At 48.8% G+C, this 27,969-nt stretch overlaps 1 protein-coding gene across 2 annotated transcripts; it reads right to left on the bottom strand.

Moving 5' to 3' along the window:
• Positions 1 to 487: 487 nt before the first annotated feature.
• Positions 488 to 27,663, bottom strand: ARHGAP19 (Rho GTPase activating protein 19). 2 transcript variants are annotated; one of them, XM_075026213.1, is made up of 12 exons: positions 27,604 to 27,663; positions 14,330 to 14,595; positions 9,825 to 9,905; positions 9,270 to 9,479; positions 8,444 to 8,670; positions 7,837 to 7,923; positions 6,817 to 6,882; positions 5,896 to 6,084; positions 5,061 to 5,159; positions 4,369 to 4,461; positions 3,811 to 3,879; positions 488 to 3,289 (listed from the first exon to the last, which is right to left on the bottom strand). In XM_075026213.1, the coding sequence occupies exons 1-12, from the start codon at positions 27,645 to 27,647 to the stop codon at positions 3,233 to 3,235; spliced, it is 1,488 nt and encodes a 495-aa protein (XP_074882314.1). In that variant the 5' UTR covers positions 27,648 to 27,663; the 3' UTR covers positions 488 to 3,232. The 2 variants fall into 2 exon arrangements, with proteins under 2 accessions (XP_074882314.1, XP_074882315.1); XM_075026214.1 differs by lacking the exon at positions 27,604 to 27,663 and adding an exon at positions 17,377 to 17,435.
• Positions 27,664 to 27,969: the final 306 nt, after the last annotated feature.

Raw genomic sequence — 27,969 nt, 5'->3', positions numbered from 1 at the left:
GTCTGAGCCACGGCAGGCAAGCCCAGGGCATTTCAAATGTGGAAGAACTTCACAGAGAAATAATCTGCATAAAATCTGAGACGCCATTATTAAGAAGGAGGAAAAGATAATGCAAGCAGAAACCATCCTCCCTCGGCAGCCAAGAATGGCAAGAGAAGAATGGTTCTACAGAGAAAAATGTATTCATTTGATCCATTATTTATATAAAGTGTTCTTTGTAAACCTGATTTCCCATCACCCTGGATGACAGCAGGGAGAAAATAGGAAAAGAAGAGGTCCAACTTCATACCTCTGAGGGAAAGACAGCCCGTCTGGGCACCCTGCATCACACAAGGATCCTAGAGAGGGAACAAGCCCTAGTGCCACAGGAGGCCAGTGCCGTCCCTGCAGGCGGGCAGCACTTCACCAAGCTCCTCTGCACTTAGAAGTAGGAGCTCTGGGGTTCTGAGCAGACATTTCCTTCTTTTTGAAGGTGGATGCACCACCGAGTCCTTGCCGTCCCAATGAAACTGCTTAAGCCCACTGAGCAAAACAACTAAAAATAAAAGCATTTAATATGGGGTTTTCACATGAACACACAGAAAGGCAACAGTCTGAAACAGTACATACATAGCATATATAAATAATGACAAAGATTAAAAATACTTTGGAAACTATAGACTCTGGGAACAGTTAGTGGCTGCTCTGGGAGGAAGCATCCTTGTGAGTCATTGCACAGGGCAGACAGATGAGAGACATCCAAGCATGACTAAAACTCCCCTGTGCGTGTGAGACCGTGTGAACACATTGGGGACTGCAACAGCCAGGGGTCCTAGAGGCTGAGTCTGTTAGCCACCACCATCCTCAGCACAGGGAGGACAGCACCATGACCTAAAGCCTAGGGCACCAAACCCCTCCTGGGACTGCCCTGTCTGGAGACTGCACCCACCCCTTTGGCAGGGAAGGCATCTAAGACATGCAGAACGCCAGGCTGATGCCCTATAGATAATTTTTCTTAGAGCTAAGCAAATCTCAGCTGTGCCAGAAACCAGAGGGAGTCCCTGAGCTAGAGCCATCAATAAAGGGGGACAGCAGAGAGAAGAGTTATGTTCCTCTCACCTATACAGGAGCAGTGTATTTAGTCTTAGGAACAAGACTGCCTTGCCAAGCAGACACCCATACAGAGATATATGCCCAAGTAAGCTAGGAAGGATGGGATGAACAAATGCTTCACTCAGCAACTGCTCCCGATGCAAGTAAGAGCAGAGGTAGCAGGACCAGACCCAGCTCTCCTTGCACTGCCACTTGACCTTCAGCTCTGCCTCATCTCTGTTCAGAGGCAAAGCTGAAATCCCCAGATCTCTGCTAGCAGTGGACTGTAGAGGCAGGGCAGAAGTGCAGTCAGCAAAATACATGGTGCCCTTCGGAGAAGAGCACATAGACAGCTTCAGCCTCGGGGGGGAACGATTACAGACACATCCAAAAAGCACATACTACTACCACAGCAAACAGCCTCTGCCCTTCCTCACAGCATCCTCGCCTGCCAGGTCCCTGAAGAACCAAAGCCCTTCCTTTGCTGCAACAGAGGCTCCTAACACCAACAACTCCCAACTCACACATCTACAGTCCCACTACCCCCTACATTTTCAAGGCAGCTCCTCCCATTTGGGGTCAGACTGGGGACATGCACCCCTGATAGAGTACCAGGAACATCTCTTTGGAGAGAGTAGCATGAGGCACATAGCTTTGTATCTCAAAAAAAAAAAAGTTAAAAAAGTGACAAATTCCAGCTAAGCTGCACAGGGCTCTGATGCCCTGTTTTGACAGCTCTAGCCAGTTGGACTGAACTCCCTGCTCACATCCCAATATTCACACCTCCTGCCACCAGTTGTCTCAGAAAGCTGTCAAGGACAGAGCTCTAACTCCTGCCGGCTGCTGGTTCTTAAAGATTAGAAGACAATTATAATTGGATTCCAGAGATTATTTGCTTCACCAAGAAGGGCTGAGAAGTGTTTAGATGGTTCCCCAGCTGATTAAATCTTTATTTCACAGTAGTGACCCTGTGTGTTTCCTACCCCAGAGTGCTTGCAGACCTGCACTTTACAAGACTGGCTTATGGGAGCACTTTAGCTTAACAAGGCAGCTGACACTGGCCAGCTGTGATGGGGGTTTATCCTGTATCTAGATGGTTTCATCTCATTTCTGCAGCTCAGGCCAAAGAGCTGAACCCAGCTCCAGCCCTTTCCTGCGGTTTAATGACTAATCAGCCAGTTGCCTGACCAGCCATCCAGATATCTTGAGCCAAAGCCTCTGGCACCATTTGCAGATCACAAATGGCCAGAGCCCTCTCTCACCTCTTATGCTGCTGATGCTGTTCCTATGCTGTGCAAACAGCCACCAGACTCTGCCCACCCCAGACACCCCAGCTTCCAAAGGCTGGGCTGTCCTGCCCCAGACAGCCTTTACCAGCCTCCTGCCCCACTCAGCTTAGCCTCCCTGGGAGAATACAAAGCAGAGACACTCCTTGCTCACCAGGCAGAGCCCAGCAGCAGCACTGTGCCACAGAACCACAAAGGCAGTGAGCAAGGGCTGCCTCCAGCTCAAGCTGAAACAGAGGGGTGAGTTTATTGGGGAAGCTGCTTTCCCCTGGCCTCACTTGAAATGATGGCACCCAGAGCATCTCCTCTTCTCCCAGGCCCATCCTGTGCTCTGTACCGTTTGTGCACTCCAGCCCTTTGGGGACAGCAGGGCAAAACAGAGCCCACTGGAAGCAGAGGAGGGCAGGACTCCAGAAGAGGCCTGGAGGTAAGGTTAGCTGTCAGGATGCGAGTGAAGGCTGGAGTCCATCGTTCTCACTGCTAACAAAGGGGAGGGAGCAAAAACAAGCCAATATGTTAAAAACTCAGAGCATAAAAGCAAAAAAATACAGCCTAGCAACATTGCAGAGAAAGCTGGGAGTGCAACACACAGGGCTCTCCTTTTAAGCAAGCACTCCAGCTCTTCTCAGACCCAGCAGGTCAGACATGCTGCACAAGTTTTGGTTAGATAGTGGTTTGCCCCATAGTAGAATGAAATATAATTTATATACAGAAAGACACAAATCCCTGCAGTCTTTGCAAAGGTCCAGTTTCAAGAGCGCTGCCATGTTGGTGAGGGTTGCCGTGAGCCTGCAGCGCTCCACTTCTCATTGCAGCACATTATTCACAGCTTGTGAGGCTGGGCATTCCCCACCCATGCGTTGGTACGAGGCAATTCAGAGGGATGATGAATCCTTGGAAAGCAGGTGGGTTCGCATGCGTCTACAAGATTCCTGGAACAGAGAATTAGAGCAATTGAATGCTTGAGACACAGAATGCCATGCAAGAAAAGGCTGACAAGTTGGCAAGGTCTTCCCCTTGTAAGGACTCCCCACTGGAATCTGCCTCCCACTCCTTTTACCAAAGCAGAGCACTAGACAAGAGGCAGTGAGCAGACAGGGACAAACACAGCAGTTGCTCTTGGGCTGTACCAATCTCTTGTCCCACTGCCACCACGACCGGCTGTTAGCACTACATTGTGCTGCCAGCTTCCCTCTGTTTCCTGTGACAGCCAGCCTGGCAGCTCACAGGTAGAAGGGCTGTACACACCTGCTCGGGTGAAACCCTTCAAGGCCAGGCTTCCAGCATGCCAACTGCCTGCAGCTCAGCATGGAGCAGGCTGCTACAAGCCAGGGGACCTCAGCTGTCACAGAGCCCGAGACAGAGCCTTGCATGCATGACATCACCCCTGCAGGTCCCAGAGCCCAGCAGGCCAGGTTCCCCCCAGGAAGGAGAAAGAGTGTGCGCGTCTCACCTCTTTCCGCCCCTCCAAAGATTTCAGCTTCGCTTGGGACATGTGAGCTGGAGATCCACATTTCTGTAACTGGACAAGAGAGGGGAATAGGAGTAGAGACCTAGGGAATGAAGTGGCATCCACAGCCTTTCCTGCGAGCAGCCTGTACCACCAGAGAGAAGCTACCACCCAAATCCACTCTTGGTTTGTCTGGGCCATGGGACAGCCCTACTACCCACAGGCAGTTGCTGTACAACTTGCGGAGGAGGATGACGGAGAGGGAAGGGGTACAACCCAATGCCTCAGGGCAGGAACACAGCCAGAGGGATAAGACTGGAGTGGAGGCCAAGTGCTGCCACCCCTGTCCCAATGCTGCCCTTGCCATCTGCTCTGCTCTCACAGCAGCTTCCTAAGACCTTATCTGACCGTACAGAAGAAACTTGGAGACCTTCTCTTGGGCAGAGAACAGCAAGCAGCCCCACAAGGATCGCTGAAATGAGTGCCAAAGTTGCACTCGCACTCCTCCCACCACATGCTCCCTCCACCAGCAGCTTCAGCGGTGCTGGGAGCAGTTCTTACCAGGTGGATATTCTCTTTGCTGACTCGCTCAGGCTCCGGTGTGGCATCCCTGCTCCTCCTCTCCAGGATAACTGGGGTTCCCAAAACCTTCCGCTGCCGTAAGAAGAGAGGGCTGTTGGCTAGTGCTTAGAGTGCAAAGTGAAAAAGAAAGGGAAGGAGCAGGATGCATTGCTGGTAAGTGGTTGGATGCTGGGAAAGAAAAAATGAAGCCAAGCTGGGACAAAGATTGCAAAGCAGAGCCACCTGAAATACCATGCCACTAGGCTGAGCCTGCCTGATTGTAAAGGGTTTGGGAGCTGACCTGAGGCCTGGCCAGGAGCCCAGTCTGTCAGAAGCAGGTACATGCTGCTGTGGGGCAGCCTAGAGTGTGCTAACACCTGTGCTAACAGGCTAGACTAGACAACCAGCTTCCTGTCAGTCCTCATCTCATCTCCTCTCAGGAAGCAACCAATCCTTCAGAAAGATGCATATATCCTACAGCCATATGTTTCATAGGTAATTACACTTTATACTAGCAAGGCTTATTGTCACTGTGCTGCCTTTTCTGTCCCCAGTGGATCTGTGCTCCTTGGCAGCCAATACTTTGAACAGTCCCTACCCTTTGAGGGCCTCATTCAAGCCAGGGCAAGGCAGAAGCAAAAAGCAACATCAGAAACTCACAGCAGAGAGCCTGGGTCAGAGGCTGCCTTTACCTTAATGAGGCCACTGAAGGAGCGTGAGCGGGTGCGTCGTGGTGCTGGGGATGTGGGTACATCAGAGCCAGGAGTGAGAGCTGTAGGATGCTTATTAAACTAGGAGGAAACATGAGGGCAGTACATTAGCACAGTTACTGTTACAGTTACACCAGTCTCTTGCTGCTGTATGCTGCTCTACCTGCTGCCCTCTGCCTAGAACTCAGTTTGTCTCTTCTGCACTCCAAAATGGAGGAGCAGCTCAGAGCTGCAGGGAGAAGAAAGCAGAGGAAGGCCACATCTCCCATCCAGGATTTACAAGGAGCTTGGGTGTGAGGCTGCTTTGTGCTGGCTACCAGATTAGCCAAAAGCAGCAGGTGTTGGAGCAGAAAGGGGGTTGGGCAGCAGCTGGAGGCTGGCAGCCAGGACTGGTGCTGACCATATCAACCAGTCTCTGTCTAGAGCAGCAGGTTGGCTGTGAATGCTCATGGGACTGAGAGAAGACCAGGTTGTCCACTCCCTGCAAGCAAGAGGGGACAAGACTTTTCCCTTTCTGAGGGCAGAAACTCAACAATGCTGCAATCAGGACTGGGGAACTGCTGGCTAGCAAGTCTCTGGCTTGGAAAACAGAGAGCTCGAAGCACAGCTTGGTGCAGCAAGCTCCAGTCAGCCACATCCAGGACAAGCAGCCTCCTCCCCTGCCTTCTTAGAGCTCTGCCCCTTACACAGCCCAAAGCCCACTCTCCCTAGCCTGCCCAGGACTAGGAGCAGCTCTCAGGAAGGCCCTGCCTTTAGGCCTGTGCCCCAGATTGTTCTGACAAGCACACCCCAAAGATATCTTTCCTCCCCACACTACCTGCCGGATAAGCTTCTTCTTTTTTGCAGAGTCAGGCATATTGTGGACATGGCGGAAGAGCTCCTTCAGTGCCTCCTCTGTGCGCTGCTGGGTCTCCTCCTGATGGCAAGTGTCCAGCCGACTTCGCTTCTGAGACTTGAGGGGTTGCAGCTCCTTAGAGCCAGGAGACGTCAGCAAATCCAGGTCGTCCTGGGAAAGTGGAGACAGCAGTCGCTTGCCATGCTTTAATCCAAATGAGCCACCCATCTACGCCAGGCTGGGAAGAGTCTCGGGAGCTGCCTCAACCCCAGTGAATGCACAGGGCTGTGTTTTCCCTACCCCTCTGCAGCAGCACTGCACCAGCAGGCCCTGTGCCAGGAAGAGGTGACAGCAATACAAAGGTGACCCCATTGCTTCTTCCCTCCCCTGCCGGATGCCAGCTGCAGAACCATTTCCAGGCTTGAGAAGGGTCAGTGCAGCTCCTTGCAATGCATCTTCCCTCTTCTGCAGCTATATGAGGCAGAGAAGCATTTGCTGGCAAGACACAGACAAATCTTGTCCCAGTGGCAGCAAGTAGCCTTTATCCCAGCTCCTCTTCCAAGCAGCCTGGCCATGGCAGCAGGCGCATCTGTCTGTCTGGAAGGCACAACCCCATGAAGGAGCAGGTGCTGCATGTACTGGGCATAGGGAGCAGGTTTGCTGCTAAACAGGGGCTGGTAGCTTTCCCTGTGCTTTTGATTAACAGATGCTCCAACTCTGCCCAATTTCCCTAATGCAGCCGCCTACACTACTACACCATATGGTTCCCTCACTCCTGCTCTCTGACAGATCCTCTTTCATGACTTGGTTTGTTTTCAGCTTCTTTCACTCACAAGGGTCCCTTCATAGTATCACAGCCTCTGCCCTTTCATGGAGGGCAGGCGCTGCATTTACTGGCCTTACCTTTGATGTGTGGGCTCTGGATCCCAGATAGTGCAGCCTGGCACACTCCCGGATATATGCTGGGGCCTGTGACAACGAGCAGAGAAAAGACCAAATGTATGTTTAGTCCCGGGGCAAGAGTGGCCCCAGCAAGAGGTGCTCTTCAACCATACCACACAAGCCACTTCCATCAAGACTCAGCTGTTCAGGGCAGACAAACCAATGGGATTTCATGTCCCCAGTGCAGTCCCTGTTCATGGTTTCCTTTTGATGCAGGCAGCCAGCACAAGTGGAACACAGAGTAAGAGCAGGAACTTTTTCCAAGCAATTCACCCAGCTCTGAGCTGGCCAAACAGGAGCCTGACAAAGAAGGCATAAGGGGAACTTTCTATGGGAGGACTCTTTGCAGAGAACAGATGCCTACAGTGACCAGGAAGGTCCTGAGAAGTCGAGACTGCCTGTTGCAGGAACACTTTCTTGGAAGAACCTGCAGAAAGCCGCATGCTCCTGACTGTCCTGCCACAGCACCCTGCTCTGAGCTAGACTGAGGCCCAAGACTGCAGGCTGTCACTGTAGCTGCAGTGGGTTGACTACCACTTGCAGATAAGTTCACAACTAAATGACCTGCCATATTAGGGATTCAGCTCTTGGCAGCACTCATCCAGGACAAGCCCCTTCAGTTTCCTTATCCTGCCAGAACCCGAGGGGAGCCTGGTCACTACCTGCCCCCAGGAACCAGGCTTCCCAGCTGGGCAGCAGGTGCTGGGTGTCCAGCAGAGGGTGGTGTTACACTGCACCGTGCTTCTGACCTGCCCAGGCACAAAGCCACCTCCAGTGCGGTCTTCCTCCTCCTGGGCTGCCTGCCCAGCAAAGACCTCCTCCCTAGTCACTAAAGGAACAGTTTCTTGTAGAAATCCTCCTTCTCCTACCGCAGAAGAGAGCACCCAGAATATACACTTGACATCTGGGATATGGCTGGACAAGGGGCATTCAGTCTCCTGCTGAAGAGGCAGGGAGAGCAAGACCCCAGAGTGCACTTACCTTGAAAAGTTTCTGAGAATGTTTGATCATGAAGGTCACTCCATTGTTTAGCTTCGTGATATTCTCCTGAAGGTCATTTGCTGTCACCTGGCAAGGGGACACAGCCAAAGGTGCAGCAGTTAGAAGGGAAGGAGGAAGGGTCTCTGCTGCCCTTCCTGTCTCTGGGACATAGCACACATAGTGCCTCAGCAGGAGACCTGCTCTGAGGAGATGAGGAGGCAGAGCTCACAGAGCCAAAGCTGCTCCGAGAGGAGGAGAACTAGACAAGTTTGGGGCCAAATAGTTCACCAGCAGCACAAGAAACGTTGCAGAGATCCGCAAGGTTTGTCTGGAGTAGTCCTCCTTAAAAGAAGCAGGACTCTGCTGTGCTTTCAATTTTACTGAAAAAGATGAAGCATCAGTTGGAAGTGAGACCTACGGCAGGTCTGGGCTGAACACTAGGACTGAGTCCTGCCAGGAAGGTCCACCTCACCATCCCAGCCTCCAACCCTCACATCACTGTATCAATACTTAATTTTCCCATCTTGGTTCTTTCCCCTGTAGGCCTGCCAAGCCTCTGCTTTCTACCTTGCAATATCCCACCCGCAGATACTGAGGCATTGCTCACATTTCTGGGCCATAGGATGTGGGGTGCAAACATCAGGGCAAGATTGTGGGCAGACATCTTGTTCTTGTCTTGCTTCTTTGCGGTCTGGTAGAGCAAGTCCAGCAGCAGCTTGAGCAGACTGCGGTTGGGCGCAGGAAGGATCAAAAAAAGCAGCTGGAGGGCTTCAATTTGGCGCTCTTTGTCTGGAGTGCTGGTCTTATTCCCCTTCTCATCAAACAGGGTCAAGTCTGCCAAATCACAAGGCAAAACATGAATGACATGCATTACCTTCCTTAACAGCAGGCCTATTGCAACCACTTACACTTCCCTCTTCATATGCAGATCTCCATACTCCTGCGCAGTTCTTGGCCCTCCATCTCTCTCCCCCCAGCTCCCAAGCTCCCCACCTGATGTGTTAATCTGTGGTATTCATCTCACAGGACAACACAGTTGCTAAGAGTTGTGATGGGTTGAAGGCAAGATAGAGGAAGTTCACAGAAGGTAGTTCAGTAACAGTTATTAAGTACAATAGAAACCACACCTCACTCATGAGACCCCCAGACTTAAACCAGATGGAAATCCAGGTTACCAACACGGGCTCCACTCCTATAGGTATCTGTTTATTGCTGGAGAGAGAAGACTGGGCTAGAGAGACTTGGTCTGATTCCTTAGGATTTTCAGCTCCAGTCCTTCCACCATTAGGCTGAGATGGCAGGAAGATTCCTTCTTACCCTACCTTTAAGGATTACACTTTTGCAGCCTAGCATGTGGCTCTGTAGCATTACCAGCTTTCCAGGGGGCTAGTTCTATTCCCTCTGCTCATCACTGCCTCTTACTGCTCACTCACCTGCAATTTTGAGATGGGCATGGAAGTGCTTGTGTGTCAGCAGCGGCTCTGGTAATTCACCCAGGAACATCTTAAGCAGGGTGGCCACATCATTGGAATGAAACTCCCCAGAGTCCAGGTCAATATCTGTACCACTGTTCAGAGCATCCTTTAGGATCTGTTGCCTGATGCTGTTGCCTGGCACCCGAAACAAGCCTTCTGCTCTTAGATCTGCTTGGCAGAGGGGAGAAAAAAGGCCACCGATTAATCAGAGGCTGATTCCCATTTTCTTACTAAAGCAGTTCCCTCCCCTTTCCAGAGCTTGACAGCAAACCTCAGTGAACTGCATTCAGAGACACGACTTCAAGCTGACTCCCATCAGTAGAAAAAGTCCATGCACAGAGGGAAAGAGAATAACACATCTGCTAGGCAGTTCTGGGGAACAGTTGCCTATTGCAGCCTCAAACTCCCGCTGCTGGAGAGCTCAGAGCTTTTCACTCTGTCTGCACCAGAGACCTGAGGTGGGCCAGACAGATACCCTTTGGGACAGGAAGACAGCAAGACAGAGTGACTTACTTTTGTGCAGATACTCGATTAGCTGGGAAACCTGTGCAATGCCTTCTTCTGTCAGCGGTGAGCCAAACACCACCCCTTTATCTGCAGAACAGAAGATAGTGTCTTCAGACAGCTCAGAACCCAACAGCCACAGACATGACTGGTCGCCAAAGAACAGGATCTCAGGATGCAAAGACCAGTGCCCCAAAATGCTAAGGGTGAAGGTCACAAGGACTTCCACAGATGTGAGATATCACAAGCACTCCCAAATACGTCACTTCATCTCACCATGCTGTACTTACAAGGGCTTCATCATCCTGCTTCTTACCTCAGCTTAATTACAGTTTTTATCAGCTAAAGCAAATATTCTCTAGCTCTTGAAAAGAAAACAACACCAGAACAGATGTTTCAGTTTTAAAGGGCATATCATCTGCAAGCCTGGACCTTATGGAAACAGCAAATAGGAAGGGCAGATGTGACAGCTTGGACTGCCCAGATGTCTGCCACTTTGGCACACTCCACACCTGGGAAGGAAAGGCCAGATTAATCCTCGCTGTGGCTTGACATGGAGTGGAGCTGAAAGAAGAGGTGCAGCTATGTGACTATGGGAAAGGGGAACAAGCACCACTGGGGAGAACAGACATGATCTGACTGGCTCACACTGGTCTCCTTTTCAGGGATGGGTAATCCCTGGAATTCCCTGATCACAGTGAATCCCTCTTCCATGTCAGCTGCCCTGGCCTGAGTACAGTAAAGTATGAAGGCTGAACAAGGAAGAACTATTAAAAAAAAAAAAAAAAAAAAAAGGAGAGCAGCAAAGCAATGAAATGAGCTGGGCCCTTCTCCATTTGGAGCACTGACAGCTCCTCTCACTCCTGGAGTTTGCTTTCATCTCATGGGGCTGTTACAGATTGGGCATGAGCTGCCAGCTCCAGAACTCCAGTAAATAACACAGGCTACAGCTCCAAAAGAAGATAGAAGCAACTGAGCTGAAAGGAAGGTGATCCTTGCATGGGAGGAAACATTAGATGTGAAGCCCATTTAACTGAAAGGCACTTGTTGAACCAATGCAGAAAACAGTTCTTGTCCAGAGAGGGACTTCCCAGGTAAGACAGTGGTTATCCAGCAGGACAGTATTTTCTAATAAATGCAGTCTTGCTGGTGAATGGCTTTTTCCATCAGATACACACAGGCAGCATGCTCTGTCCCTCAGAAAGCTGAGGCAACTCCCAGGGGCTTCACTGGCAGCAACCAGAGCCCTGAGCACCGATTCTTCCCTCCGATACGTGTAGGCTTTTGACTGCAGCTAGAAACAAGATGCTGGATAGACTATACCACAACATGCTGACTGGGACTGAGAACTGGAATCAGGTACAGAGCTGGTTCATCCCACCCTTGCACTTAGGCTTCAAAGAGCCAACAGATTTAAGAAAAGAATATTCCTCCCTTCTCCATGACCAGACTGCCAGGAACATGGGCCACTTCTGAGGGCAAGCTGGGCATTCGCACCCCACCTCTCTGTGGCTGAAGATTTCCCTCCTCATTGTTACAGCTGATAGCCCAGCAATCCAAGCAGTGCACTGGCTGGTCTGATAAAAGTTATCTCCCCCTCAAGCTTTCTCCTGCCTTTTTTTCCCCCCTCATAGCATGTTTTGATTTTACTAGCTTTTGGTCTGTTGTACTACAGATCTTACTGTTCTGTGGTGTTGATGCTCACAGCATGTGGGAAAGACCTGGTTAACCCTATGCACTTCTCTAACAGCCTTCCTGTACAACTAAATTTATTCCACCTGAAGAATGTTCCACTTTCTTCCAGGGCTTCTGAAATACATGGTAAACCACCAGGAGCTCCAGCCTCCTGTTAAATCAAGAACTTTCTGACCTCCCTCTGATAAAGTGCAGGCTTCAGTCTTGCAGGAGAAAGGAGGGCAATGTGACCTCTTGATCCATACATAAGATCTGAAAGGCTTCAGTGCAAAGGGAGAGAACAGTTGGCAAAAGATTCTTGTCCTTGAAGAAAACTAAACTCATTAGACATTCAACAGATAGAATCAATAGTGGCCAGGAAGAGAAGAGGAAAATACATCTTCTTGAGACATGCAGGGCCTGAAAAATTCAATTTACTTTTGAAGTCAGAAGTTGATATCTGAATGAGAATTTGATTCTCAAAGAAACTTAAAAGACATGTCTGGAGAATGGATGCTGAGTTACGAAGGCTCAGATGGTATTGTACAATTGCTTCTCAAACTAAGAAGCAGCATGAGATTGAGTTTCCTGATGCTCAAAGAAGTTGTAAGTATTTGCAGTTTGATCAGCTCTGAGGTCTATGGTCCTTGGCCTCTGGCTTTGAAGAAATAAAACCCGTTTGTTCTAGCTGGTCTATAATGCGAAGAAAAACAAATTATGGCTCCAAGATGAAACACACAGTACATGAAACTGATTTTCTCTGTAGGCACAAACTTCTTTTTCTCAGAGTTTGGCCAAGGAGTTCACAGACAGTGCCTGTCAATGCAGAGAGACACTGCCATTGCAGCCTGGGAGTGCAGCCAGCAGACTTGGAAACATCTGCTAGCTGTAGCTGTAGTGAGACACATGGCCATGGAGACCTCTGAATGGGGGAGGGCAGAGCTCTTGGGGAAGAGAGCTAGCAGGAGATGTCATGTGTGATAAAAGCAGTGCTCCAGCAGGGTACAGATAATTTAAAAAAAACAAGCTAGAGAAGGCTCACAAGCCCCTGCTAGAAGGTTTTGACAAGAACATGGAAGTTTCCATACACACTAAGAAAACACTTTCAACTCGGTTACTCACTCGCTTCTGTTTGTCAAGTGGCAAGTGTCTGAATTTAAGGTGTCCTGCTACCCTCCTGGAACAGAGGCAGGAGCAATAGCAGGTATAAGCACAGTCTAACTGCAGTTTGGGAGCAGCATGAAGACCTGTTATTATGGAGCAGCAAAGTTAAGTCATGGCAATATTGAAAAATTCTCACCTAAGTATGCTAAAGGACTTGATTTGCAGTACTTGATTTTCCCCTGCAGTGCTGTCCAGCCCAGGGTGAGTGCATCTACCAGGGTTCCCACTGGGTGAGCCAGGAGTGGAGGGCTGAAGCCAGCACAAGATAATTGAGCCTGAACAGTGGGGTTGCAGAGCTTGTCCTTATGAAATACAATGGAGGAATAGGTTTGGTAGAATCATAAACACTTAGAGAAACTATATAAAGGTTAAAGACAAAAAAAAGCCATATTTGGACATAGTGATAGCTCCCTTCTCAGAGATACTCACAATAGCAGAATTGCTCAAAGGAAGGGGAAGACTAATTAGAAGTGTTCAACCTCAGGCTGCCAACATCTGAAGACAGCTACGCACAGCTTCTCTGCCAGCAGACAGCCAGTCTAGCTAGGAAACCAGAGCTGACGAGGGATGTGAGAGGTGCCCAGATGGAGGCAGCTTCTGTCTAGATGAGTGAGAAGGTTTAACCGAACTTATCAGGAGAACCAGGCTCCCCTTGAGTGTGGGCAGATGTGGAAGAAGGCACACATACACCTAGAACACCCTTTTAGTTACAACAAAACAGAGTGGTAAATGCCAGCCAGTGAAGAGGAGAGGATCTGAGCACAACTGTGCTCAAAAGCAAATCTCAGACTTCTGAGAAAGGGCCTGGGGCTACTGTTTCATAACCAAGACAGCTGAACTTGAAAGAGAAGATAAGAATAGTCAGTTTACCAGAAGAAAACTCCAGCTGAATGCATGTCTCAGAGAAAGAGAAAAATGTCATCTCCCAGGGTTGAATCTGGGCTTGAGCAGTCAGTCTGCAGAGCTTTGTCACTGACTCACTGGATTGGGATGTGGATCAGAGTGGCACTGGCATTTGGATGGGAGATGCTTACAGATTTCTCAGCTGCACAGACTAGACCTTGTGACAGCAACTGGAAGAGACAGTGGGCCCTGAGTGAAGTCAGTGGCCTGGAAAACCTGGGCATTATTGTTCTCTGTGGAACCTGATGCTCTCAGCCTTTACTGATATTCCATCACTTACAAGGAAAGCTAATGAGCTAAGGAAAACAGAGCATGGACTACCATGAACACAAACAAGCAGAGAGACAAGGACACCTTGGTGTGTATTGGAAAAACCTGCAGCTTGTTCAGGCACCCCTCTCCAGCTCAGTGCTATCCACAGAGCCGGACCAGAAACACTCAGGGACCAAAGCTATATCTCCACGGTGTGTGCTGCACTGAGCAGCAGCACAGTGAGCAGCTAACCCACTGAGGCCAACCTGACAAACCACAGCAATAATCCCCAGAAGAAGGGTACTCTAGAAGTGGCAGTGCATTTCCCGGATGAACCTCCTGGTCTCCGTTTTGCTCCTTCTCAAGGTGGCAAGCCCAGGGATTACAAACCTATAGTATTAAGCATTCAACACAAGCTCAAAACAACAGGCCTACACTGAAAGTTTTGTAAACTACATGTAACAGATGATGACAGTCAGCATCACCCTAAAGGTGGGCACCAGACATCATGCCACACTCACCCTTGCGCTTCAGAGACATCAGAGAACGAAAAAATCCAGAGGCTGTGCTGTTTGCCCCAGGCAGCTTTGGGTCCTCCTCTCCCATTAGCTGGGCCAGCTCTGCCCCAGGCAAGTCAATGAGCCTGGTAATGTTGCTGACAACAAGCTCAGTGAACACCTCTGGTTTTTCATGGCGCAGCTTTTCCACAAAGAAGTCAGGATTGAAGATGATCGGCTGGCTGCGGAGGGAGGAGTCATTGCAGATGACAAAATTGCAGATGGCATCACTGAAAAAAAGGAAGGAGGAAAAAAAATACAGTAACTCCTCATTGCTTTGTTTTTTTACAGCCAGCTGGTCTGCCCTGAAGGAGACATCTGCTGACACAGGAGCTACCAGTTTACACCAACAGCACTGTCTGTCTTTGGTGAACATTCAGCACAGCACAGTTACATTTCCCTTTGGAGCAAAAACATTTCTGGCCTGTTTGTACAACACAGCCCAAGACTAGCACTCCATAGCATGATGGTAACATTTGCAACACCCAACTAAAACCTTCACTGTACCTACATCCTACTTGTTCAAGCAGATATTTTACATTAACTTACCACTCAGTCATAAATAAGTTTGGTTCTGTCTCCCTTCCTCCCCAGAAATTCACTCCCAGTGGCCTGAAAATCTAAATCCCAATCTAAATTTTTTCATGGGCAGCTTATACTCATCAATTCCCACTGCCATTCTGTCATCCCTACTTTCCTATCAACAAATAGATAGTTCCCATGCCCTAGGACTTTAAGATCACAAACATGCAATAATACTGACCCACAGTTCTGCTAGGGATGTGGTCAAATGCTCCCAGGTGACAAGCTGCCAAGTCTTTGGTTACTGCTCTCTGCCAGCTACAATAACTGCCCAGCTATGCACTCTGGAGCAAGTCCAGAGTGAGTGTGAACTCATCAGTATTAGCACAAGCCATGCCAGATCAGTCCTTGAGGAACCCCTAGTAACCTTTCTCCTAGAACATCTCTTTTCATCTTAGCCAGTTCTTGCCTATTCTTCAGGCTGAACTTCATCCGAATTCCCCATCCTTTACTGAGGCCTACTTTCCCCATTTCATAGCTTCTCACATGGCATGGGAAAAGGGGTACACCTGAGACACTGGTCTGCTAAGGGTTATCTATAACAGATACTTAGCCCTACCAGATGTTAGGTAAGCTACATTTACCATGTCTAAAATAAAAATAAAGAGTTATCAAAGAGATATCTCAGGTTAATCAGCGTTCTTAATGCTCACACTTAAAGCTTATCCCAATTTCCATCTACCTCTAGGTTTTTTATTACCATCTTCCCACCACTGTTTCAAACACTTGCACACTTCTGAAGTCAAGCCCACAGACTAGAGTTACCTAGCTTCCTTCTCCTGTCCCTCTTTTACTTAAGTGAGGATTAACGTCATTATTCTCCAGTCACAAGCTACTGCCCCGATGTCATACTTGGCTACAAAGTGCTGGCCTGGCCCTGCAAGTTGGTGTGCCAGTTCTTCCAGGGCTCTGGGCGGAGGCTGCCTACCCACCCAGCTTGCACACACTGCGTGCTTTCACTGCAGGACATTCCCCAGTCCTTTAACCATTCTTGGGCTCTTATATATTACTTTCCTTTCCACTTTTTCAACATCCCTCCTCAGCTGTGAGCTCTCACTGAACACCATTTTCCAACAGCAGCTGCCAAGTGCACAGGTAACAGAAATGCTGCATTCCTGCACCAGGGATCACATCAGTCCCCTAGGTATGGTGTGGCACCTGGGGAGAAGCACATGCTCTGCCAGTCACCCCTGAGGCCACCAAACACCTTGACCTTCCTCTCCTCTCTGCTGAGGGGTGGAGGCCACGTCACCATGTTCGGACCACGCTGGGCATCTGTGCTCACTGCTCAGCATGCCTGCCAGCGAAAGCATTTGCAGCCCCCTGGACCTTACATCCATTGGTTCAATTAACAGCGCACTTCCGCTACTAGTTCAGAGATCTCAGCAACTTCTTGTTCTGATGTAAATCGACATTAGCTAACGAAGAGGAGGACATCAAAGCACATACTGGCAAGTCACCTGAACTCCAGCCCACCTCCACATAGTATCTGTGAACCCAAGAGTTATCTGAGCTACTGCTGTACATCTTTGACCTGCAAGACCATCTTGGCGTGATTTTCCAGGATGCATGATCAGAATAAAAGAATAAAAGCTGGGACTCAGACTCCACAAGGAGAAAGATACTTGCTGAAAATCAGAGGAAACCAGGCTCTCAGCAACACTTGCATCGTGAGAATCCACACAAAACCCTCTCCCCTTGCCACTGCTCTCCACACATGTCAAAGACTCCTTCAAGAGGATGGAGAGGAGGAAGGTCTGCACGGCAGACTACAAGGCAATCTGCCAGGTCATCTAAAATTTTAGAAAGCTCTTAAAGGCTCCCAGCTGCATGGCTCAGAGTGGCCTAGCAAAGCATGCTGCCAACTCCAAATGGGGGCCATATTTTTCTGAGCACCTCCCAGCCTATTTTTCAGCAGTTTATTATCTGCAATAAATCAAGACCGAAATGCAGCAACTTGGTATCAGCTGCCAAAAAGCAACTGCCAATTGATCTGATCATATTCGCATTTCATTGCACGGGGCTACAATGCACAAACAAGTGCCAGCTCTGCCCATAATGTGGAGCAAGCCCTCTGCCTGAAACCCATGACAACTCATTCCGTGGCAATACAGATCCTGAGAAGGGTTAATAGCAAGTGTATAGGCCCAGTGACCCTGCCTGCAATGATCCGTGCACTGTTATTCACTCACTAGCAGTTTTGTTTCCCCACAGAGAAGATATGCAAATACTTTGCAGCAGTTACATCAAGCATCACAGATTATCTGCTCCCTCTGACAACTAGATATCTAGATTCAGAGAAAGAAAATTAAACAATTTTGTCAACTAGAACAGACTGACATGACTTCTCTGCACAGCCATTGTTACAAGTCACACAACGTTTAACAACATTTAATGCAAAAATAAATAGAAAAAAGTAAATTTCTTACATGAGTGCTGAGAGCTTTTGGAGAGGCATTAGGAAGCAGAGACAGGGAAAAGAACTTGCTCCTTGTTTCCAGCAACAAAAGAAACCTGCCTGTCCCAGTACAGCCTATGCAAATTCCACGCATGCTACGAGACACAAGGGCGCATTATTGGGTCTGAAAGGCCCCCTTGGCACACACTGGGCATCAGCCTTCACACAGAGACAAAACAGAAAAGAAAAGCTGGACAAATTGATTCATGTCTCTTGCCAAAGGCTGCGTAGCTGGAGTTGAACAGCAAATAATTCCTACATAGAAACCAGGGTTTTGAATTAGGACCAGCGTGGTATTAAGTGCTCTCCACCTGTATCCAAGAGGAATCCACAAAATAGCCCCAAATCTACCCTGTGTTTACCATGAGTAAAGCCATGCAAACACATTCCCAACAGCATCCAAGCACAACTGATGTTACGGCACTGGCAGGACAATAGCTGAGTCCCTTAACTGCACAACCCCATGCCCAGAAACCTTGCTAGAAACACTCTCTGCCCCTGCCTTTCACACTTTTAGATCCTTTCAGAGACAAAGCACGTAGACTGGCCCCTCCAGAGCTGGACACAGCACCTGGCTGTTGCTCTTTGCTACCATTACTGTGCCACCATGTGCTGTTCATCCACTTCAGGCTTCCCATTCCACGTTTCTCTGGATTCCCATCCAGTTTCGCTGCCTGCCACAGCTGGGACCAGCCTTGTATACTCTTATTGTGGTATGGCACTTCAATGAGCTACTTAATTTTGAAAGGTCACTTTATTAACAGCTCTTCCTCGCACAGAAAATTTGCCTTTGTATCATTATTGCTAATCAAAATGGAAATGTGAAGCAAACCCCTATTTCTGAGCAAAGATAAAGCCCCCACTGGCTTTACACACAATAACCCTGCCAATCCTCACTGCTGCACACACTATAACCTTCAGAAAAAGCCATGTGCCCCATCTGCTGTTTTCACGTTAAAAAAGGAAGATGGATGTACTCTACCTACACTCACAGTTTATATAACAGCAGCAAAGGGGAGACAAACATGTATTCAGAGAGCTTATTGCTTTTTTTTTTGCTTTGCTTGCAATTACAGAGTTATATTTTCTATATGCTGTGATCTCAGATTGCTTTACAACATGTCAAAAGACGATAAAATAAAGGAATAAATAGCTTCCTCCCCAATCCCATGAATAAAATCAGAACCCAATGAATAATAAAACCTTGTACTAATAGGGTTGTGATTAAGACAGCAGATTAAAAAAAATGGGTCCTATATTGTGCTGAGATTCTTGCCATTCTAGTATCTTTTAGAAGCGAAGCCTGTGATCCCAGCCAAGTCACAAAGAAAGCTGTCTGTCACACACAACATTCTTGCTTCAGGCATGACAGCCCCATCATTTCATGGGGAGTGGATGGTGCAGGAGGTCAAAATCATGATGGATCAATTAATCCCTAAGGTAACTAGATCCAGGCCAGGGAAATGCCTTGGAAACTAGGACAAAAATGAGACTTTAACTGGCAAAACCTGGTGATTAAACCTGTAGTGCAAGAGCTGTGCAAGCAGGCGGATTAGGTCATGTGGCAGCAAGCTTGCATTCAGATAGGTGAGACCTAACTGTTTTAAGTGGCTTTTACAGATTTTATATTGTTCTAACTCCACCCACTTGAAGGCAGAAACAGGTTCAAGCAACACGAAATAGAGCGTAAGGAGAGCACAAGTAAGCAAGAAAGAAAAGGGAAAGGTACCTTTGGGGCAAGGCATTAGCTGTTTGTCTAGCTGGGAAAGTGGAAACACTGGAACCTGCAGATTTCAGAGGAGCCTGATGTACCTAATTCAGTGGGCAAAACCCATCTCCAGTGCCATTTTACACACTTGGTGTGTTGTCACTAGGGAGCTAACACTTCAGACACACCACAGTAGGCGAGTTTAACCATACAGGAGTAAAAGGATTAAAAATCTTTTGAAAATAAGGCAGATAATAGAAGAAAATCTCCCTCTATAATAACAAAATCTTTATAGACTATGAGAAAGAGCCAGGCTGCTACCAAATACTGAGAGCAGGGTGATAAGCAGGCAGTGCTAAAGAACACAAAACGTGAGCAATTCTTTGCCTGGCTAAGCACAAAGGGAGACGGGACAGATGCACACAGGCTCGTATTTCCCCAGAGAGAGAGAAGGAGCATCGTTTCCTATGTTGTGCCAGAGTAAGGAATCAATTAACGAGGATGTCTGAAGACAGTATTTCCAGAGCCAGATAGGAGCCATCCCAGATTTTGCAAAGAGATGAAAGAACCATACTGGAATTATGTGGAATCATTTTAAGTACAAAAGGACCAGAAGACAAATTATTTCCTAGATTAAAAAAAATAATAAAAAAAATTAGAAGTCGTCTAATGGGAATGGACTGCGGAGACCTTAGAAGTGACTTCACAGTTAAGGTTGCTTTGAGGACTGTACTTCAGACTGACATTCTTGTAAGATAGCGTAACAAAGATCACATTCAGGCCTCAGATTTGACACAGTAACTCTTCATAGGATGACTGATTTGCCTCTGAAAAACGTCAAGAAAAACATGCAGCAATTTTTGCCTAGGGTTATACTCATAAGGTCTTTAGGGGCAGAATCCTTTTGTGATGAGTACACAGTGCATAGCACAGTGGATGCCGATCCTTGCCTACTGTCGCCAGACTTAATACAAGTAAGCCATACTAGCTAACACTGCCTTTTTAATTTGTGCTTTGCTTTCTTCACATTTAAACAGCTAACACAGAGTGATTCAGCCTTTTGGCTATGGGAACCAGATAATAATATACAATTTAAACAGCAAGGAGCTGGGAAGAAAGCTGCTATTATGTGATGGCAGCCTGTGCTGGACAACCTGGAACTAACGTAACACCTGGCCATCTTTTGGCCATCGGGTAAATTGGATATCCCAGTTACTGCTATAATCTATGAATTCCAATTCTGTCTCAGTAAAGGACTCAAAGCGGACCTTGGCAACATAAGGTGCACATCTGTGATGTGAACCTGGAGAGGGACCTATCTGGGAAGATAAAAGAGTTGGAGGGGGGCAGGAGGGAAGCGTGCTTTGGAAGAAACTGAAAATGCAATGTATTGCCAGTGTCAAAGAAAACTGCAGTAGCAAGGCAGCTTGATATATGTGAAACATCAAGAAATTTACATTTCAGCATGAAATTTCTCAAGTTTGACCTCAGTGAATTCTTTCATGATATCTTTAGTAATAGCTACTGGAATATTTTAAAGTCAACAAAGCAGTACTTCAATCAGCCATCACCACAACATCAGAGCATCCAGATGCCTTCTAGTGCTAGAAGAAGGAAAAGAACTAAGAGGCACCTTAGAGAGGAACCGCATGTTCACCACGGTGCTCCTCACCAAGTCTCCTTCCCAGCACCACCACCACAGCTCTGGATGATCCCACGCTGTGCAACAGCTCAGCCTCCTACCCAAGACTCTGTAAAAAATGCAGAAACACAGCTACGGCCAGAAACCCAGTAGTTTTACATTAAAGATCTGCAAGCTCATATGTCTGCCTTAACATCAGAATAACATAGTCTAACAGCATTAAATAGCAATGCTGCTCCAATTTTCATGACTTTCAATGAAGTCTAAAGTTTATGTCTTTATTTTAATATAAACCCCTACTGGGAGCAGCAATAGAAAAGGAGCCTTAGATCCAATCCTGATTTCACTGAAACCAGCACCAAAACTGAATCTTTTTAGATGGCAGCAGCTGCCTCTTCTTGTTACTGATCTATTCACTTTTATCACTGTGGCATTGGGAACCTTGGTCACAGCTGGGGACTCCACTGTGCTCCATGCTGTACAAACACAGAACAAAGGCAATACCCTGTCTTTAGAGGGCTGATAGCTAAATCTGAAATGAATGCTGGAGGGACAGAAAAGACGAGGAATCCCAAGAGAAGAGGCAGCACTATCAGTCAGCATGACTGATATAACTGAACTCTGCCAGCTTTTCTGTAGACACTATTAAAAAGGAGGGCGAGGAAGGACAGGAAAAATAATCAGGTCACACTGCAGATATTTAGAAGAAATCCAGCTTCTGCATGAGGGGCAACATGGGACTGAGCACAAAGGAGCTGGTTTGAAAGCTATCAGGCAGGGACGGCTGGGATGTGGGGCTGAGGAGGGAAGAGCTGAGCTCCAGGCGCTGGCTGGGAGCCGCTGACGAGGCAGAGACAACAGGCCAGCAGCAGTGCTGGGTAGCCGGAGGAGCCTGACAGCACTGCAGGGTACTGTGTGGCCACATCTGGACCCCGACAGCAGGGTGGGAGGGTCGCAGCATGAGGAAGCCCTGCAGCCACTTGCCACCACCCAGAACATGCCGGGCAGGCGTGCTGCCTCCTTCGGGAGGTCACCAGGGTCTGGGGCTAGTCCTTATACAGAAACTGTATTGATGTACTTTCCCTGCCCCAGTCATATAGTTATGACAAAACAATGCATCTTTTTTGCTTTATTTTACTAATTTAAGCCATTTTCTTTGTGAACAACATGCTATAGATCTGAGGTACCCTCTGGGGCCAGGTGTTATCTGCCCAGAATGCTGTGTCCCTTGTCTAGGACAGGGATTTTGGGCCTTTTCTCCCCATGCACTGCAGAATTCCCCACAATGACCTTTGACTATGAGTCTAACGAACTGCAGGGACACCTCCTCTTCCCATAGACCCTAACAGTTTTCTTGTGTAATCTAAAATTCCTTGCTGAACATCTGTCCATGGACTCTCGCCAACTGACTGCTGTTCAACTTCATCCAGATCCCAGGTAGGAAGCGTCTTCCCACTTTTGCCTGTTTGGTCCTTAGCTGGGTGGACTGCAAGGTCCGCAGGTGCCTGCTATATCCCCAAAGCGTGCCAATGGGTACTTTCCCACTGCGAACAATGATAGCATTCCCTTACTCTCCTCATTTTAAAATGTCTTCAACTTCTTTACTTCCCCATTTTGAGTGTACTGGAAGTTAATAAGAGGCATGGCCCAGTCCTACCTTTACCTCCTTGGCCTCTAGCACTCAGAAATTGGTGCACGCACCTCTGATTGTTACCCTTACACTTGAAGATAAGAGCCCTAGGGCATCCTTCAGAGGCAGGGAAAAATGCAGTTCAGAGACTAGCAAAGATACACCATGTAGATACTTCTCAGTCCAGTAGCTCCAAGTCAGTGTCCAGGTCAGAGCAGAATTACCATCTATAAAGAGGAGCCCCACAGCAATCAGGTTTACTTCTAACATTAAAAAAAAAAAAAAAGAGCAATCACACAAAAACAGCACAGCAAAATTAACAAGCTATTGTAACAACTAGTCTGGGAACTCAGAGCAACCCAGGAAGGAAGGATGGATGTTTTCCTCCAGCCCTCCCACGGGATGATAATCACCCAAAATTGGTAGCACCAACTGGTGCTCAGAACACATTTGGGAATGCCATCCATCGACTGCCAGCGCTCGAGCAAAGTGTTGCAATTTGAGTATAGTGTGCTGTGGCACTCACAGGTTCACTTGACTGCTGTTGTTTTTTCTGGACCAAGAGGATACGGGGATACCAAGACCTGGGTCAGGACACACAGCAAGCTCCCAACAGTACTGTTGGGTGAGATTTTGTGGTCACAGCCTGGCAAATACAGAGAACAAAGGTACTCTGGAAGTAACAGCTCTTGTTTTTGTTCGTTACACTTTTGTAATTCTACAACACTCCTTCGCTCTGGAGGTGCAATGGGCAAGCTGCACACTTACATCTGTATTTTGTATCATGGTGGTGTTTGCAAAGCATGAGAGCACATAAAATCCCTTCTCATCAGCAATCCTCTGCAGACACCGAGTATGTCAGAGGCCACATCCCATGTTCCAGATGTGTAAACTCGCACAAGCTGGAATTGAAATGAGGCACACCTGGATGCACGCCAGCATTTAAATAAGCTGGTGACATCTGGTCAGGGCTGCTGAGGCACACAGATAAACAGGCTGGGCCAGACACAGAGCAGCACAGCATGCAGTACCAGAGAGACAGAGATGCACAAAGCAGCCCAATTAACTCACCAAACTGAGCAGAATGGGGGCCTAGTGCTTTTGAAGGGGATTTGGGCAGGCTAGGGTATCAAAAACTAGAATATTGTAAACAGATGCCAGAATTCATATGACAATAACCTATACTGTCACTTTATGCAAGTCTCCCATACTGATCAGAAACTGCTTCTCTTCCCATCCCACCTGACAGGTCATCTCTGTCTGGATTCACCCGGTTTCTCTGCAGAGCCCAGGGAGCTGCTCCAGGGGCTGCTCAGGAGGATGCGGAGTGGTATATGCATGAGAGGAGAGCTCCAGCCACCCCTGAGAGCTTGTGAAGGATGTTCCCTAAAATGCTTGCTGCTCTCCAAGGCACAGCCAGCCGTAGCATGCTTGTCTCCTGCTATATGACAGCTCATGAGCGGGGCTGTAGGAATGCCAATATGGAACTCCCAAACCATAAAGCTACTTTTCAACCTTGAGTCTGAGCTCCAGAAAAACAAAAAGGGAAACTAATGCTGGGTCCCCCGAGAACCTCCTGCCTCTGAAAATCAGAGCTGCCACATTACCACTCGAGAAGAAAGGATCTTTTGGCTGGACTCCAAATTATTAGAGCTTTATAGTCCAAAAGCAAACACATTAGAAGTTCTCATAAGGCAGCTGGCAGGCAATTATTTAAGCAGCTTATCACATTCCCTACTATCTACAGTTTCTGAAAAAAATTATGGGGAAACTCTAGATAGCTTAATTGGAATTACCTAGCATAGAGGTGAGAAAGGCCAAGAGCCAGCGAGTGAGGCTGTTGCACCTTAGAGAAAAGGGCCCAATGCTCTTGTCAGACACAAGGATAAGTGTAAAGCATTATCAGGATGAGAGGCCAGGAACACACCAGACCCGTAAAGCTCTGAAACAAAGGGTCGGCCAAATTTATCACACCACCAGGCCTCAGTTCCTCCCATTTCTCAACCCATGCTGGCTCCAAGACCCCTATGACTTGGAAACACAGCGTCAGTCCCCAGTATCATAGCACAGTTTTGGTGAAAGCCTACACAAAAGCAACACAGCAGGTCTGTGCCTGAACCCTGCAGAACATAGACCAAGGAAAGGGTCTTGGCTCCGTATTCCTGTCTCCAGCTAAAGAATAAGCGAAAATGAGATCCTGCCAAAAGAGCTAACTCTGAAACAAGTGGAAAATTCAAGGCCTCAGCTGCAACCAGGAGCCTAACCCAGCATACAGAGGGACAGTATTTCCAAGAGTAACTTGACTTCAGTGCAACCATTAGATATTAGCCAACATTTCCATGCTGCCCTGTCTCCTTCCCATCTGTTCCTGCCACTTATTAAACCAACACACACTGAAGACTGTTGACCTTTAAGACAAGGAATCTGATTTCCCAGCACAGTGTCCAGCACTCAGCGCTTCAGTTTCAGACTGAACTGAGCGCCCAGGCACCTTTAAAGGAGTGTTAACGAAGCCCGGTGACATTTTCATATGCATGCAAATGTGCACACAGCAACAAGGCAATGACTAGGCTGGCAAGGAGATCCAGACGCTGCTTTGGGCTATGTGGGCAAGCAATGCTCCCCCTTCACGCAAACAGACAATAAACTGAAGCGTAGCAGAACAAGGATCCTGTTGTCCAAGCCCATCCCAGGCCCTGGATGAGAACAGGACAGGGTGTTATGTGTAAACGTTCAAAAATGCTGCAAATGCAACACAGCCTTGATTTCAGGTCCAGATGTGCACCTGACAGGGCTTGAACTGAGTATGGGGTTAAACGCAAGTCTAAGTCTCAAAGATTTTAGTGAGAGCTGTGGAAAAGTGCACATTTGAATAAGATTGTCCCCTGCTGCAGGCTATCTTTGGAGAAAAATAGCCATGTGTTCAGACTTGGCTTTAACTCTGGAATCAACCATTTTTTCTGCATGACCCTCAGCAAGTCACTGACTTTTTGCCATTAAGTCATGTTTACAGTGAACGTTTTCCTATTTGCAGTAAAACATAGATGGCAATTGTGTCTCCTTTCATTGCCTGTTTACGATGTGAGCTCTTAATGTCCAGTTGTGCAGTGACACTCTATCAAGCCAGTTTAGCAATATGCCTTAAGCCTTTTTCCAGCACATCCTGCCTTCCAGGCCCATGGCTTTTTCCCTTCCGCTCATCCCACCCTTGCCATATCAAATGGTCAACAAGAACACTAAGTGCCTGGCAAAGCGCTTAGGTGCTGCTTGAATTGAACATTAAATGCATTCATTAATCAGACAGATGTTTCTCTTTTGAAATTGAGCACTCGGGCACACTGCAATCATCATTCTCAGTTATGAAGAGCCAGGCAGAGGTTAGAGAGACCACAAACAGAAACGAGATGCACACAAATCATCTTTTGTCATGTTCAGTAACATTTGGTAAGGAGGTTAAGACAACCAGCTTTCGTTTCCAATCTTTAAGTCAGCATGCTATAAGACCACACGCACAGCATGCAAGCTTTACTAGCTAACTTGCACTTCTCTCCAGATGAGAGGAAATAGCGGCAAAAGCACGGTCGTGGAGCTTACTTTAAAAAAACAACCAACCAACCAAAAAAAACCCAAAACAAACAAGGAAGCTTTGTGGTCTTTGTGGTAATAGACCTGCAAAGCAAGAGATCGATTTGCTAGCGCTACCTGTGGGTGACAGGAAGCGTTGGAGTAAAACTTGTACTTCAGGCTTTGCTTTAACACAATCCCTTGCAGGGGGAGGGGTAAAGATCTGGGGAATTACATCCTAAGGACAACTATCAGCATGTAACAAATAAATTCAGTCATTTGGACTGATCCAGGCCACGTTTAAAATGCTTTATCGTGTTGTAAGTGTTGTATCGTGTTTAAGTGTTGTAAGTATCAGCTGCACAGAGCATACTCATCCCTTGGCCAGGTCTAGCATTTTAGTCACTCCCTGCTCAAACATGCCACGCTGACCACCATCTCTTCATCCCTCCTTGCAGAGCAATGCTCTGCCCCAACCCAGCAGTACCCCCAGATTAGCACAGCAAGTGCCATCAGGATAGGTCCCACTCAGCACAGAATGGGACAGCACCACTGTGAATCAGGCTGGATATGCAGCATCAGCTCTCAACTGTATTTATTCTGCAAGTCCACAAGAATTACCACTCAAAGGGTACTCAGTTTGCAGCTCCATGCTGCACATGCCGGAGCGGGGGGGGGGGGTGGGGTGGGTAAGATATTAAAGCCTTTTAGCAGTCATCCGACAACACTATTCCAATGCGGTGCTCATACGGTCTCCACTATTTTATTGGCAGCAATCACAGAATGGTTATGCATATAAAAGTACATGCTAAAGGTGAATTACGTGAAGCTGACGTTGTACGTGTCTTTAGAAAGCAAGAATAACGCATGTAGAGTGGACAAAGCAAGGGAGAAAGAGGGCTGGATGCGAAGCAAGTCTATAGAGTGCCATCACCCTACCAAACCCTGCAACTGCCAAGTGCTTGGTATGAGGTCTCGCTTTGCGGCTGCAGAAATGAGCCAGCCTAGTCACAGCACGCCTCGTATCTCTGCAGGCAGCGAGCGGCTGCACCAGAGCAGGGGCAGAACCGAAAGGCAGGCACTTATCTTTGCTAACTTAAGCGCAGGGACACGCTCCCCTATGGCGCAGTCCCCCCGCCCGAGGGCAGGCGGTTTGGAGCGGGATCTCTCCCCTGGCAGGAGGAGCGGGCGGTATTTCCCCTGCAATGCAGCACAGGGACGCTGCAGGGAGCGCTCCCCAGCCGCTGAACCCACGGGGACGAGGGAACGGCAGCACCGAGGCGCCCCCAGCTTCCCACCCCGATCCACCCCCCGGTCCGTCCCGCGGGGCCAGCGAGGGTGCTCGGCGGGCAGCGACACCTCCGCCAGCGGGTCGGGGGACCCCGGCCGGGGGAGCGGTTGCCCCGCCGCAGCAGGGACCGGCGAGAGCCTGGCTGTCGGGGGAAGCGCCGCAATGGGCGGGCCGAGGCCGAGGTGCGCCGGCCGGTGCACCGCCCGCCCGCCAGCAGCGGGCTGCGGACGGGTGCGGAGTGCCCGCAACGGGCCGGGCAGCGACCCGTAACGGGGCGAGGGGCCGGGGAGAGCGCCCCGCCACCGCCCCGGGGAGGGGGTGAGGTGATACCGGTCTCTGGGGATGGAGGGGGCCCGCTCTTACCTGCCGCCGCGCCGCCCGCCGGGCGCCGGTGCTCCCGCCGCCATCTCATACCTGCCGCTCCGCCTCCCCATTGGTCCGCCGCACCACCCCTCGGCCCCGCCCCGCCCGGGAGGCGCATCGCCATTGGCTGTAGTCGGCACCACCCCCGCCGCCATTGGCCGGTTCGAACGGGCAACTGCCGATCCGCGCGCACGACGGGGGGGAGGGGGAAACGGCGGGCCGTTCCGCGCGCGGCATGCCGGGAGTTGTAGGCCGGCGGCGGGCTCGGCGGGGCCGGCGCACAGGCTCCTCAGGGAGACCCCTCAGGGCGGCACAGCGGGCCCGAGGCCCGACGGCGGCCGGCCAGCCTGCCCCAGCCGCCCCCGA

This window comes from Buteo buteo, chromosome 4 (assembly GCF_964188355.1).
Source record: "Buteo buteo chromosome 4, bButBut1.hap1.1, whole genome shotgun sequence".
In the NCBI taxonomy this organism is placed as follows: Eukaryota; Metazoa; Chordata; class Aves; order Accipitriformes; family Accipitridae; genus Buteo; species Buteo buteo.
This window is presented reverse-complemented; position numbering and strand designations above follow the sequence as displayed.